At 45.3% G+C, this 16,050-nt stretch overlaps 1 protein-coding gene across 3 annotated transcripts in view; it reads left to right on the plus strand.

The window, feature by feature from the left end:
- Positions 1-6,934, plus strand: part of IFT52 (intraflagellar transport 52) — a 28,494-nt gene extending 21,560 nt beyond the window's left edge. For 2 of the 3 annotated variants that reach the window (XM_068987477.1, XM_068987479.1), the window contains 4 exons: positions 1,861-1,948; positions 3,069-3,177; positions 5,036-5,181; positions 6,840-6,934. In XM_068987477.1, coding sequence (XP_068843578.1) covers positions 1,861-1,948; positions 3,069-3,177; positions 5,036-5,181; positions 6,840-6,896 — 400 coding nt within the window. In that variant the 3' untranslated portion in view covers positions 6,897-6,934. The remainder of the gene's footprint in view (positions 1-1,860; positions 1,949-3,068; positions 3,178-5,035; positions 5,182-6,839) is intronic. The other variant, XM_068987478.1, reaches the window with a different exon arrangement.
- Positions 6,935-16,050: the final 9,116 nt, after the last annotated feature.

Consider the following 16,050-nt stretch of genomic DNA (forward strand, 5'->3'; position numbering starts at 1 on the left):
ATTAGTAATACAGGGCTTCAGTAGTCAGCTCTGTCTGGGGACAGAAAACAGAATATCATGGCTAGGATGACCATGTACATTTCAGATCATCAGCAGTAATGTAGCAGATAGGTGAATTTCTGTTTTAGAGAGGATTGCCAGGTATTATACTCTCACAGGTTCTTAGGAAATTTTGTGGAATGTTTAAGAGTTACTGAAATTCATTTATGGAATATTTTCATGGAGAAGGAAATGGCAACCCACTCCAGTGTTCTTGCCTGGAGAATCCCAGGGACGGGGGAGCCTGGTGGGCTGCCGTCTGTGGGGTCGCAGAGTTGGACATGACTGAAGTGACTTAGCTTAGCTTATGACCAAGGCGAAGACTGGTAGCAGGGTTCTTTGTGTGTGGATAGTAGGACTTTTATCTTAGAGCTGCCTTTCATTTTGCCTTCTGGGTAGACAGTCATGGGGCTTCTGATTAGCAGGGTGCTGATTAGCCAGATCTGAGTTCTAATCTTGCCTCCGAGGCTTCTTAATCTTGTGACCTTGGGAAGCGACTTCTTCTCTGTACCTCTGTTTCCTCTTCTTATGAGATTACACCCACTGCCCAGGATTGAGGATTCAGGAAAATCAGTGCCTCACCCAGGGTCAGGCACAGTACATGGTATGCGGTCGATGCTCGAGAATCCTTATTTCTCTTCTCTCCGTGGGGCTCTTTCTGCTAGGAAAGAGGCTCCCCGAACACCCGGGACTAGTAGAGGAGGTGACAACAGTAAGCTCAGCTAAGCTCCTTTCTGCAGTCACAGATCGGTGTCCTTTCAGCAAGCACCCGTGCAGAGAAACAGGCATGAACTTTGTCCACACTTGTTGGCGTTTGCTTGTTTAGATGAATTTTGAAAGGCCACACACGAGCGTACAGTTTCAGTTGGTTGAGTATATTTTAATTTGCCTCATTTCCAGAGGAGGTCAGCCAGTTGGCAGCCTGTACATGATGCAAAAGGTCAACTGAATGTTCGCGAGAAGGGAGGGAAAGGGGAAGTGCGGTAAAACATACGATCTCGGGGCAGGGGTGGGGGAAGGTCAGCACGCGACTCCGTAAACCCCTTCCTCCCGCTCCTTGCGCTGCAGCCTCGCTGGCTGCCCTGCGGTTCACTGAAAGTGTCTCGCCCCTTCCTGACCTCTGCTCGGGGCACCGCTGAGGGCGGCTGCACGCCCCGGCCCTGCCTCCACTCAGGCGGCTCTGACCGGCTGCACTCCCACCCCTGCCCTGTCTCTGTCCCTCTCTCCTGACCTGCTTTTCTTCCTAGTGCTTATTAATCCCTGGCATCATAGCTTTTGTTTATTGGGTGTCTCTCTTCCGCTAGAATGTCAGTCCCATGAGGGCCTGCCTTGGTCTCTTTTTTTCCCCTGCTGCTGGACTCCTGGCGGATAAAACTGTCTGGCACACAGTAGGTGTTCAGTAAATGTTTATGGAGTGAATGAACACGCAGAAGCGCATATCCTGCGGCTCTGTTGAGACTTCCTTCCGGTTTGATTCCTGTCTCTTAACGGTGAAAACAAATAAGGAAACACAGTGAGTTGCAGAGTTCACAGTGTCTGGTGGGTAAAAATTAGAAGCCTATTCAGGAGAGGCCTGATAGGAAACTTGACAGAACTTTCCCTCTCAATTCTCAATAAAGTTGCACTGTCTACTACAATGGAGGAGATGTCTGAAAGGCTCATTCCATTGCATGTAACAGCGCATTTTGTGTGATTTTAATTTCTTTTGCGAAGATGCTACGCTGCCTGATTCTGTGGAAAAGAGCACCGTGTGATCAATTAGACGTGCTTTGCCTTGGTGTCTCATCCTGATTCCCACGTTTTATCTTCTTCTCTACACAGGGCTTATGAACAGCTCAACGTGAAACATGAACCTCTCCAGCTCATCCAGCCTCAGTTTGAGACGCCACTGCCAGCTCTTCAGCCAGCAGTGAGTAGGTGGGCGTGGAGCATCTGGCTGCAGAGCCTGAATGTCTGCCCTTCCCTTGCCAGCGGGCCTCTTGCAGAACAGGCCTCCTCATGGGGTCACGTGTCTCTGGCTCTCAATATGCATAGAGACCAAGCCTGTTAGTATTCTACAGGGACTTCCATTTGATGTGGTTCTCAGCTGAGGAATCAAGGGCTGGACCTCCCTGGCTATTAAACATTTCCCATCCTGTTGGGTTGGAGGGCATATATGAGAATTGCTGGGTGAAGAGGAGGAAGAGCTATGTGCTAGAAAGCTTTGAGCTTTCCAGGCAGCAGGCACTTAGATTCACAGCACAGTTCTCATAACCCAGGGACCAACCCCATGGTATTTTTCAACATTCTAGTTCAACAGGAGCTCCACTTGCCTTTGGAACTGTCTTATGCTGGACTTTTCCCTGGTGGTCTAGTGGCTAAGACTCCATGCTCCCAGTGCAGGGGGCCCAGGTTTGATTCCTGGTCAGGGAACTAGATCTCACATGCTGCAAATAAAGACCCCACAACCAACACCCAGTGCAGCTAAATAAATGAATATTTTAAAAATTTGTCTTAGCCTCCTACATTCTGGAATGTTACAAGGCAGTTAACTGGCTATGGCTTGGTAGCTTGAAAATCGGCCATGGTGGAGGTGCTTATAGAGCAGAAAATGACAAACGCTGCAGATCAGGCCTCTTGTTCTAAGTGATAGCTCAGCATTTAGCAGCACACTACTGGTTCACCTGTGAACTCTGGCTCTAAGTTCAGCACTTTCTGTATTAATCTACATCCGTTCCCCCAATTTCTATCACGATTAGATGAGAAACAGTCAAAAGGTCAACACAAAAGCCTGAGAAGCGCCAAGCTTTGTGTCCTTGAACAAGTTCATGGGCGCTGGGACCCCAGCGTCATCAGTTCAGTGGTGTGGTTGGAGCTGGTTCTGCTGGGGTGCTTCCAGTGGGCCGCCGTCTTGCTTGCTACGGCCTCATGGGTTAGGGTGGAGGGGTGACAGGCGCTGGGCGTTTCATCCTTTTGTTTCCCTTCTGTCTCATTCTTGTTAGTTACAGCTCTGGATATGCTCTTTCATAAAAGACCTCATTGCCTTTTAGGTTTTCCCTCCTAGTTTCAGGGAATTACCACCTCCTCCGCTGGAGCTGTTTGACTTAGATGAGACGTTCTCCTCTGAGAAGGCCCGGCTTGCTCAGATTACCAATAAGTGTGAGTTTGGTCAAATTTTTTTTTTTTCTTTTGTGAGTTTTACTAAATTGTGAATTTCTGAGATTTGCCATGAGAGAAGTTTACAGTTTGTTTAGGGAGAAGAAAATAGGATTGGGAGTATATAAAATGACAGTTTTGGTTATCTCATGTAAATGATGTTGACTGTAAGAGCCAGTTAGCTCAGTGAGTTAGAGGGCGGTGCCAAGAGGAGGCCAGACTCTCAGCTTTAATTCCTGTGCATCTTTTTCTCTGACCTGTTGAGTGACCCCAGGATGAATCCTGACCTTGGCTGCCACATAGCAAATCGTGGCCAGTGGTCATAGGAGCACTTGACTAAGAAGATTCAGTTAGGGTCAAGAGAATTACAGAGACTTCAGACTGGAAGGGATCCTAGAGTCCAGTGTGCCCACCCTGACCCATGGGTGAGGAAAGGCCCTGGGCTACACAGCTGCTCAGTGAGTGGTGCTCCTGACTCTCAGCCCAGGGCTCCTCCTGACGTGCCCTGCCTCCTGCACAGCACGTAGGCCAGCACACGTGTGCTCAGAGACATAAAAGTAACTGTCCATTTTGAGGCAGTGACCCCACTCCTGGAAATCTAACCTAGGGAGACAAATGAAGGCATACAGATGAGACTACTACATTGTTTATTTAATAAATAAAATACAGTTGGGAATAGCCTTAGTGTTCAGTCATAGGGGAATGGTAATAAACGGTGCCATATTCAGTCAGTGGGATAAAACATAGTCATTATAAAAGAGCTTTACAAAGCCTGGGGGGTGACACTGAGTGAACTGGAGATTCCTAAATGAAGAAAGCAAAATATAAAACTGCACTTGTGGTAGGATCTCAACTATGCAAACATCTATATATGCTCAGAGACCAGAAAGGAGTATGCAAAAATGAACATAGTTCAATGTCAGACACTGCATTTCTGTTCGTTCCAGATATTGTGGTAGGTGCAGGGCAATCAGATATTAGTAAGACCCAGTAAGTACCCTGTAGGAATAATAGGCCTGTGAAGGATTAGATGCTTTGACCCAGCATTTCTGATTCTAGAAGTCTATCTTCAGAATTTCTTGTAGAAATGAAAAAAAAGGTACACCTATAGAGCTATTAATTGTATCATTCAAAAAATTGACACGTCTAACAGCCTATCAGTAGGAAGACTTGTTAAAAAAAATGATATAGACAACTTACAGAACTATTGTAGTCTGATCCTTACACATGGAGGGATTTTTTTACACATGTAGATATGCAGGCACACATAGCAGTATTTATCCTAGATAGTATTGGTGGGGGTTAGAGTGAGATATCATTTCTACCATAGCTTTAAAAATGCAAGTCAGAGGGGAAAAAGAAAGTTACAGTCCAGTGTAAGAAGGGCAGTAATGACTGTCCATTCTTGATATACAGCCAGAAATCGTTTCAGAGAATTATGGGTGATTTTTTTCTTTCATTCCTTTTCTATAAGATTGCTATAATAAATGCTCTTTAAAATACCCATATATCCTTCTCATAATGGTCCCTGCAGCATTCAGAGAATGGTAATTTCATTTCCTGCTGGGTGCTCCTCCTCTTTGTAATGTAGGAATGCCGGATCTGGGAATAGTGAGCCAGAACCAGTGCAATTTTATTCTGTCTAGGAGTGTCACACTTCTGGCCTACTAATTTACAAAAACAGCACATCAGAGATCTCTACAGTCTATCACTGTTTGAGTCCTTTGGTCACATTACTCAAGGGAGAGGTGAGTGATCTTGAGAGATATAGGAACCCTACAGAGATACCCAGACCACAGTAAGTCTGTACTTGGGGCAGGGCAGAATCAAGGATGAATCTAACCACCCCAACTGTGCTCAGGTACTGAAGAAGACCTGGAATTCTATGTTAGGAAGTGTGGAGACATCCTTGGAGTCACCAATAAACTCCCAAAGGACCGGCAAGATGCCAAACATATCCTTGAGCACATCTTCTTCCAAGTGGTGGAGTTCAAGAAGTTGAACCAGGTACAGAGCCCAGAAGGCCCACTCAAGTGGTCAAGTGGGGATATCGTCCATAAACTGGACTTCTCACGTTCTATGCCATTCATTCATTCTGTTGGTATTCCACTGTCTACTAGGTGGACAAAACAGATGACGATTCCTGCACTTACGGAATGTGTATTCTAGCTGGAGGAGACAGACAGTAAACAATGTAGTATCTTAAGTATTAAATCTCAGAGGATGCCAGGAGATGAAACGTGGTATAAAAACAGAGCAGGGTCATCAGTGTACTGAAGGTGGCAAGATTCAGGGGTGGTCAGGGTGGGCCACACACGCTCCAGAGCTGGCATGGGAGCCAGGACTTGAAGGTGTTCAGGGGCTGGCCATGCAGATAGCTGGGAGCTGAGTGTCCCGGGGACTCTGCTTGGCTCGTTTGAGGAACAGCAGTGATGCCTATGTGGCAGACGGGAACTCAGCCGAGGACAGAAGTCATCTTGCCCTGGACTAAGGACTTAAAATCTGTTATGCCAGGCCTTCATCTTATCTGTCCCTGGACAGGATCTCTAAAATTAAATGCCCAACCACTGCTGGTAAATGGATATTCATTTATATACTACTGATTGGAGAATAAGCTGGTTCCATTTTTATGGAGATATTTTTTAAGATATTCAGAAGCCCTGAAATACATGGATACCTCTGACCCAGCAATTTTAATCCTCAGAATTTGTCTTAATAATACAATCCTGGGACTTCCCTGGCAGTTCAGTGGTTAAGACGCCACACTTCCAATGCAGGGGGCACAGGTTCAATCCCTGGTCGGGGAACTAACATCCCAAGTACCACACCACACAGCCAAAAAATAAAAATAAGAAAATAATATAATTCTGAATACGTGTAGATTTACCAGTCAGAATGCTCAGCGAAGCATTGTTTTCATAGAAGAAAACCATCAGTAGGGAACTAGTTAAGTACCTGGGTACATGCGTAAGGGTAAGAATGTTTAGTAGGATGTTCAAGCACTTGGGAAGACATTCATGATACAGCAGTGGGATGGGGGGAAAGGCCTATAAAACAGTATGAAGAGTCCATTTTCCACACACACACACAGATTCTAGATGCTGAATAGAAAGACTGATTGGGATCTGAGCCACTGCTGGTGGGCACTGGCCTGCTGAGTATTCATACTGGAGGCCTCATGTGTGCTAGCATGGTGCTGGATGTCAGGGTTATGGCGGTGAATGCAGTCCTTGCTGTCTGAGCTCCATGCAGTGGGCAAGGCAGGAATATACCGGCATTTACAGTGCTCTTCAGATAAGTGCCAGGAAGGCACCTCAGAGGCAAGGTGTTGATAACCTGCTCAGCACTGACACGTGGGGCGGGGTAGGGGGAGCAAGTGAATTCCCAGCAATACTTAACCCCCAGGGCCAAGGTAAGAAGTCTGGTGTGGTGTTTCCATCAGTACCTTCAACTGTATTTGCTCCCCACTCATCATGGAGGGTGGTGGGTTGTGGTCAGAGCCCTATCTGGTCATGAAAACTTGATCCTTGGCCTGGATGTAGCCTTAAAGCCAGAGATTACCTGTGTCCCAATCAGAATCGCTCATCAAAGTCCAAAACAACCAAGAGTTCACAGTTTAGGTTTTGAACTGAAATACTAGCTTTCTGCCTTATTCCCTCCTCCAGGAACATGACATTGACACGCGGCATTCCAGAACAGCCTCTGCGGACCAAGCCTCTTGAAGCATTTTCTGCCTCCCGATTCTTTGTAAACTTTTTGAATTATCCCTCAGTTTTTTATGAAAACTGTCTATACAGTCTTTCCTCTCTGACCTGTGGGAAGGTCTGTGCATCTTCTGTAGTGCTCAGAGAGGGACAACATTTCTTATGTAAGATATGTTCCATTTTTTAAATTAAATGTTTGAATCTGTACTTTGATAATTGATGCATCAGTCTTTCACTGAAATCCTTCCAGTTCTAGATGTGATTTTATCAAAAGCATAAATAATTTTCAAACTTATAAGTACTCTACAGCTTTTCTAGTTTAAAAGGATAGAAAATAAACTTAACCCACAGTTTGTCCCACTATACCTATGAATAGGCCTCCCAGGTGGCACTAGTGGAAGGTAAAATAGTTGGTAGGTATCTTCCTTGCATAGATCACTCACTCCTTCACCTCCCAGCTGCCCACAGGCTCAACCATTTGGAAGCGGTTGTCCTAGCCCACAGTTTGTCCCCCTCCTCTGATCTCCTGAACCACTCAGTTTTATCATTTTAGGTTAGAATGTAGGACAAAAGGTGATCATCTGTCCCAAGGACAATGGGAGAGATTATACTTGCTTGAGCATGACAGTCAATATGGAAATGCACAATGTACTGGATAAACTAGGAACCAACTTTAGGGAAAGCCTGAAAGACAAAGATTGCAGATCCACCCACCACCATGTTTGTAAGGGATGTGGTTCAATGGGAGTAGCTTAGCTGGTGGGCTCTGTAAAGGTAGGAAGTGTGGGAGGAAGCCCCTTAGGGGGCGTCGTATAACTCCAAGAGGAAATAACAAGGGCAGGGATTTAGGATGCTGTTGTAGGGACTTCCCTGGCAGTCCAGTGATTAAGACTCGGCACTTCGGATGCGGGAGGCACAGGTTTGATCCCTGGTCAGTAAGCTAAGATCCCACAGGCCTTTGTGGTACAGCCAAAAAAAAAGATTCCTAAGATGATGTTGTAAGAAAGCTGGCATTCTGAAATAGATTTGGTCTGGGTGTTGAAGGTCAGGTTGGCAACATCTTGAGCCTCATTGCCTGGAACAGTGGTGAAGCTAATGGAAGATGGGGATTCTAAAGGGTGAGCTTGTTTGGACTCTTAAGAACCAACTGAGACAATGGCAATTCATGGAAGTGGTAAATAACCAGTCAATAGCTAGAAGTCCCTAAATGAGGCTTGGAAAAGATGTCCAGTCTCAATACCTTAGTTTTTCACATGGAGTTGATCATTGAAGCCAGAATATGCTGTCAAGGAATGAACTTTTTAAAATTTAAAACCTTGGGATGAAAGACTCAAGTCACATCCTGAATTTCAAAAGACTTACTTATTCATGTTAAAGCTGTGTTTGTGGGCTTCCATTCTCTCACACACTCAAGCCCTTGTGTAGGGCTTCCTCAAGTGACCCAGCCAGAGGACTGTGTTGGGGACAGGGGAGACCACTTTGATGAAAGGGCAGAATCTGGGGGCCTGCTGGGGACAAGCAGCTTTGGAACAGCATAGAATGTTGTGGAAATATATTTGGAATTCCAAAAATGTGCTCAAAAATTACCTCCCAACCCATGTGCTCTTACACTCTGGGTCTGGTGTTCGTGCCACTGAGAGGTGAGGTCTGTGATCCATGCCCCTGAATCTGGCACTATGGAAGTGACACTGTGACTTCTGAGGCTAGGTCATAAAAGGCTATACAGCTTCTGCCTGGTTCTCTTGGGACACTCGTCTTCAGAGCCACAAGCCTCCATGCAAGAAGCATGAGGTTACCTGGATGGCTATGTGGATAGGCCACGAATAGATGTTCTGGCCAACAGCCAGCCTGTATGAGCATCACCTGCTAAACTCGTGAGTGAAGAGGCCTCCAAATGCTTCCTGCCCCCGACATGAAGTCACCGGAGCCTCCTAGTTGTCCTAGCTGAAGTCCCAGACGCTACGGAGCAAACTGTCCCTGCTCTGACCTTTCTGAATTCCTGACCCATACAATCTATAAATGTAATAAAATAGCGGTTTAAGCCGCTGATTTGCAGTGATTTGTTATGCAGCAACAGATAACTCCAATTTCATTTTTTGGGGTGACCTTGGTGTGTAAGTTTCGTGTGTGCGTTTCTACTTTTGTATTTCCTACAGTGTTGCCCCCGCTGCCCCCGGGCCCTCTCTCTCTGGTAACCACTGCTTTGTACCTATATGCTCATATCTACAGTTTCAGAAGGAACTTTTTGGATCTAATCCAAGTTCACTTTCCAGCGGAGACACGGGGGCCTTGTAGACCGAGGGGCAGAGGGCAGTGACTACCTGCCTGCCTGCTAACCTGGAGCTTTTCGCATCACACTCCTGACTCAAGAAGTTTCCTTGGAAGAGGCACGGCCTGTCTTGCCATGAGCTGGCTTTTCCTCTTAATCTGTGGATGGCTTGTGGCAATAATTTTTGCTTTTCCCCGACTTCTTACGAAAAATTTGAAACAGAAAAGTGCAAAGAGAAGTACAATAAACTTACTTTCCTAAAGTTAACATATTGCCATATATACTAAATGTATGTGTGTATAATTTTTCTTACTGAACATCTGAAATTAAATTTCAGTCTAACACTTTACCCCTTAATATACATGACTGTGTAACTACAGTATACCATTATCATATCTAGTATTTAATACTTAAGAAGATCCAACCAGTCCATCCTAAAGGAAATCAGTCCTGAAATTGGAAGGACTGACGCTGAAGCTGAAACCAATACTTTGGCTACCTAAAATGAACAACTGACTCATTTGGAAAGACCCTGATGCTGGGAAAGATTGAAGGCAGGAGAAAAAGGGACGACAGAGGATAAGATGGCTGGATGGCATCACTGACTCAATGGACGTGAGTCTGAGTAAACTCTGGGAGTTGGCGATGGACAGGGAGACCTGGCGTGCTGCAGTCCATGGGGTCACAAGGATTCGGACACGACTGAGCGACTGAACTGAACTGACCGAACTGAGTATTTAATACTTATTCAAATGTTCCCCATTTGTCCCCAAAATGTGTTATATCTTTTCAAGCTAGGATCCAGTCAAATTTCACATATTGGATTTTATTGTCTCTAGTCTCTTAAAATCTCTCCCTACCTCTTTGTGTTCCTTTTACTTTCCCTTTTTTCTTTAAGTGACATGGATTTTTTTTTGGGGGGGGGCACGCCTAACAGTGTATGGAACTTCCCCAACCAGTAGAAGTGCAGTCAGGGTTGCCCCCACATTGAATTTTTGAAGAGACTAAATTAGGTGTCATACATTCTAGAAATCTGATGGTTTCATCATGGTGTCTATTGTCCCTTTATCTTCTTTATTTCTTGCAAGCTGGAAGTTAGGCACAGAGGTTAGCTTTGAACGAAACTTTTGGTGAGACTATTTCACAGGTGATGTTAGGTATAATGTCAGGTCTCCTATTAGTGAAATTAAGTTTAATCAACTGGTTAAGAGAATGAGTATGAGTCGGGGTTTTTAAACTGAAACATGAGCTCTTAAACACACGAAAAGAGTTAGAGAAAAGGCAAATCAAAGCTACAATGAGGTATCATCTTCACAGCAGTTAGAATGGCCGCCATCAAAAAAATCTACAAATACTGGAAAGGATGTGGAGAAAAGGAAACTCCCTTGCACTGTTGGTGTGAATGCAAATTGTTATAGCCACTGTGGAAAACAGTATGGAGATACATTTAAAAATTAGGAATAAAACTACCGTCAGTTCAGTTCAGTTCAGTCGCTCAGTCATGTCCAACTCTTTGCGACCCCATGAATTGCAGCACGCCAGGCTTCCTTGTCCATCACCAACTCTCGGAGTTCACTCAAACTCATGTCCATCAAGTCGGTGATGCCATCCAGCCATCTCATCCTCTGTCATCCCCTTCTCCTCCTGCCCCCAATCCCTCCCAGCATCAGGGTCTTTTCCAATGAGTCAACTCTTTGCATCAGGTGGCCAAAGTATTGGAGTTTCAGCTTCAACATCAGTCCTTCCAATGAACACTCAGGACTGATCCCCTTTAGGATGGACTGGTTGGATCTCCTTGCAGTCCAAGAGACTCTCAAGAGTCTTCTCCAACACCACAGTTCAAAAGCATCAATTCTTCTGCACTCAGCTTTCTTCACAGTCCAATTCTCACATCCATACATGACCACTGGAAAAACCATAGCCTTGACTAGAGGGACCTTTGTTGGCAAAGTAATCTCTCTGCTTTTTAATATGCTGTCTAGGTTGGTCATAACTTTCCTTCCAAGGAGTAAGCGTCTTTTAATTTCATGGCTGCAGTCACCATCTGCAGTGATTTTGGAGCCCCCCAAAATAAAGTCTGACACTGTTTCCACTGTTTCCCCATCTATTTCCCATGAAGTGATGGGACCAGATGCCATGATCTTCGTTTTCTGAATGTTGAGCTTTAAGCCAACTTTTTCACTCTCCTCTTTCACTTTCATCAAGAGGCTCTTTAGCTCCTCTTCACTTTCTGCCATAAGGGTGGTGTCATCTGCATATCTGAGGTTATTGATAGTTCTCCCGGCAATCCTGATTCCAGCTTGTGCTTCTTCCAGCCCAACATTTCTCATGATGTACTCTGCATAGAAGTTAAATAAGCCTTGACGTACTCCTTTTCCTATTTGGAACCAGTCTGTTGTTCCACGTCCAGTTCTAACTGTTGCTTCCTGACCTGCATATAGGTTTCTCAAGAGGCTGCCATACGACCCAGCAAACATGAGCCCTTTATCCCCACTGCTGTTCACTTATGTACACAAACTTTTTTCTGGCACATAAGGCACTTGAGATGAAAAACTTAACTTGAATAAATGTTGTTTCAGTTTCACACTTAAAAAAACAACAAAGCAACCACAAAAAAGTGATGGAACTTGGCCTAGTAGGTAATAGCAACAACAAAAAAAAATTGTTGGAGATTTTATTTAGTGAACTCAAATACATCTCTGATAAGAGAAACGTCTGTGTCAAAACAAAAAGGACTTAACATAGAGTTACCCATGGGTGACAAAAGTTCTCTCCCTTCCAAAGAGCAAGGCAGAAAATTCAAATTTGTGCTATCTTATGACAGATCAGGAGAAGGCAATGGCACCCCACTCCAGTACTCTTGCCTGGAAAATCCCATGGACGGAGGAGCCTAGTAGGCTACAGTCCACAGGGTCGCTAAGAGTCGGACACAACTGAACGACTTCACTTTCACTTTTCACTTTCATGCACTGGAGAAGGAAATGGCAATCCACTCCAGTGTTCTTGCCAGGAGAATCCCAGGGACAGGGGAGCCTGGTGGGCTGCCATCTCTGGGGTAGCACACAGTCGGACACAACTGAAGTGACTTAGCAGCAGCACCAGCAGCATGACAGATCATAGATCTACTATGCGGCTTTTGCTAAGTTACTGTTTACTTATAAAATCAAGTAAGACAGCTTTTCAAACTCTTCATTAAAAAGTCCTAGAACACTATTTATGCCTCAATGAAACTGAAGGATGCTGGAGAGTTTCAACCTCTTCAGCCATTCAGTTCCCCTTTCTGCAACCAAGGCTATTAATTTCTTCCGCTGCCTTCAAGAGACAGGAAGAAATATATACACTTTAAAAAGAATAATAAATCTTGCTCATACCAAATTTTAACATGCAGATGACACCACCCTTACGGCAGAAAGTGAAGAGAAACTAAAGAGCCTCTTGATGAAAGTGAAAGAGGAGAGTGAAAAAGTTGGCTTAAAGCTCAACATTCAGAAAACGAAGATCATGGCATCTGGTCCCATCACTTCATGGGAAATAGATGGGGAAGCAGTGGAAACAGTGTCAGACTTTATTTTGGGGAGCTCCAAAATCACTGCAGATGGTGACTGCAGCCATGAAATTAAAAGACGCTTACTCCTTGGAAGAAAAGTTATGACCAACCTAGACAGCATATTCAAAAGCAGAGAGATTACTTTGCCAACAAAGGTCCCTCTAGTCAAGGCTATGGTTTTTCCAGTGGTCATGTATGGATGTGAGAATTGGACTGTGAAGAAAGCTGAGCACCGAAGAATTGATGCTTTTGAACTGTGGTGTTGGAGAAGACTCTTGAGAGTCTCTTGGACTGCAAGGAGATCCAACCAGTCCATCCTAAAGGGGATCAGTCCTGAGTGTTCATTGGAAGGACTGATGTTGAAGCTGAAACTCCAATACTTTGGCCACCTGATGCAGAGTTGACTCATTGGAAAAGACCCTGATGCTGGGAGGGATTGGGAGCAGGAGGAGAAGGGGATGACAGAGGATGAGATGGCTGGATGGCATCACCGACTCGATGGACATGAGTTTGAGTGAACTCCGAGAGTTGGTGATGGACAGGGAGGCCTGGCGTGCTGCGATTCACGGGGTCGCAAAGGGTCGGACCTGACTGACTGAACTGAACTGAACTCTACTAACGTTTCATCCTAGGGCTGTGCTCCTGTAGCTCACCATGTAAACGGTGAAAGGAATTAATCTCTTACGTGGCAGACGGTGACAAACAGCACGAAGGAAATTTGCAGCGTTAGGAGCTCGTTCAGGGCTGCTTGCTGAGCCACAGAAGGGGGTCAACCGGGCTCCCGGCCGTGACCGCCACAGCGTCGGGGGCCGGCGATGTACCTGCCTTGCTCCTGCTCCCTCTTGAGCATTTCTGTCATCGTCCTCCCACGATGTGAAACAGCAGGCTCCCAGCGAGCACGGCACTGGAAGGGGCAGGACCGGAAGGATCGGCGGGCGACAAGGGGAAACAGGGAAAAGATGCGAGGGACCCACAACCCAGCAGTGGGACTCCGAGCTCACCCTGAGAGCCCGCGCCCTTTAGTGACGTCAGGCGGCGCGACTCCCGCCCTGCCTCGCGTGCGGCGGAACGGGGGCGCGCGCCTGAAAGTGGGCGGGCTGAGACTCAGACGCTGGCTGTGAGGTTTACGCTGCCTGGTGCCTTCCGCCTTTGTTTACTAGGTGGGCCGCTTCAAAACCGGTGACGTTTCTAATTCCCTGTCACTCGGAGAGGCCAGGGACTGCCAGGTGGACTCCGAGGCCTGATTTTCCCTGTCTTCACAGAGAAGAGCGATGTTGCCTCCAAGTGCGGCCCCGGATCCTGGCAGGGCTAGGCGGTGCCTCTGGACGAGGCCTTGGTGTTCGTCGTCCGTTCCCTCCCTGACTGTGTGCTCTAGCTCCGTAGTTCGTGACTTCTTCCTGCTTGATTGCTGAACTGCAAGTGGCCACGTTACAAAAGGAAGAACTAAGTGTTTGCGAAAGCTGATGCCCCAGAAGGCTCAGGGTAAGAGATCAGAGGTGTGGGCTGGACTTCGTGTGTGTATAAAAGCAGCCCAGGTCCTGGCACTCGTCTCAATCTCATCCTCCTCATCAGGCATCCAAGAGATGTGCAGTAGATGGTTTCTAAGAGACCAAATTCTCATCGTTTGGACCTACTGTATAGCACTTGGAACTCTGCTCAATGTTATGTAGCAGCTTGGATGGGAGGGGAGTTTGGGGGAGAATGGATGCCTGTATATATGTGTGGGTGAGTCCATTAGCTGTTAACCTGAAACTGCCCCAACATTGTTTGCTGATCAGCTATACCCCAATACAAAAAGTTTTTTTAAAACAACAAATTCTCACCCTTTGCAATTGCATAAACGAGGACACAGCTAGGGCTGGCATGAACCTGGACAAACCCAGGCAAGATTGATTGCTATGTTCTGTGGTAGTGACTCCACACTTCTCCCAGTGATTGAAGAGGGACCACTAGAGTCACGCCGAAGGAACATATCCATCCCTCCCCCAGAACTTATTCGTGTCCCTTTGTTATCCCTTTTCTGCCACCGTTGTCACGTTAGATTGATTCTGTCACTACTGATTGGTTTGCAATTTCTAGAATTGTGTGTAAATGGAATCAGACAGTGTGTACTCTTTGTCTTCTTTCAGCATAGTTATTTTGAGATTGATATTGACTAAGTAATCTCTATTTATTGTCAGAGTGGATATATTTGTTTTATATCTGTAATTTGTTTACCCAGTTACCTGTTGGTGGACGTTGAGGTTGCCTCCAGTTTGGGCTATTACAAATAAAACTGTGTAAAAGGCTCTGTGTGGACCTGTGCATTCACTTTTCTTGGGTCCATATGGCATTAACAGGTGTGTATATTTTTAAGAAACTGCTCAGCTGTTTCTAAAGTGATTGTACAATTTCATATTCCACCAGCAGTATTTGAGATGTCTGATGACTCCCCATTTTCATCAACATTTGGCGTGATTAGTCTTCTCAGTCAGCAGTTCTAATAGTTGTGTAAATCTCGTTGTAGTCTTAATTTGCATTTCCTTAATGAAATAGTATTGAGCATCTTTTCATGTGCTTTGCCATTTCATATATTTTGAAGGTGAAATAGAAGGGGAAAGCCAATAGGATTTGCAGGTAGATCAGATACATGAGGTGAGAGAAGAGTCAAAAATATCTTCAACTCTGGTCAGTCCCTGAGTACTTCCTAATAGTTCTGTCCCTAACATGCACTGGCTGTTCCTTCAGACCACCTTGCAAATTCCTAAATCACTCAACTTTGAAGAGTCTTCAGTGACAAGTTCGTTTGGTACCCACAGCCTTTGCCTTTATTTTCATCCTTAGAGATCTAATTTTCTGTTTACTCATTGTCTCCCCTGTCAGCTGGTGAGTTTCTGGAGAAGATGGATGGTTGGCTTGTCTCCAGATGACTAGCCCCTGGTGTAGCCTAGCCCAATCATTTTGGCATATTTTCACAAACTCTACTCTTCAAATTTGCATTTCAAAGTATGGGTGCTTTGCTTCAAGTTATCTGCATCAATCTGTGTGATCATGGCAGCTTAACATCTGTGTGCCTCAATTTCCTCATCTTTAAAATGGGGACCTGCTGATTGATACCTGCTTCTCATAGTGAGAAGTGAGTATTAAATGCAGAATGAATGCAAACCCTTTACTATGTTGCCTGGCCCATGGTGTCTTCGCCAGTAAAATCTAGCTATTATTTTCTGACCTGAATATTTTGCCAGTCCTTTGCTAGAGGACTGGTGGGCATCTATATTCTCAAATATACATGCTTTGCAAATAGTTATCCATAAAATCTCAATAATTTGAAAAGCAGATTGCGAAATTTCACTGTTGAAGTCTGATTTGTTGAATCA

This window comes from Capricornis sumatraensis, chromosome 15 (assembly GCF_032405125.1).
Source record: "Capricornis sumatraensis isolate serow.1 chromosome 15, serow.2, whole genome shotgun sequence".
NCBI classification, from domain to species: domain Eukaryota; kingdom Metazoa; phylum Chordata; class Mammalia; order Artiodactyla; family Bovidae; genus Capricornis; species Capricornis sumatraensis.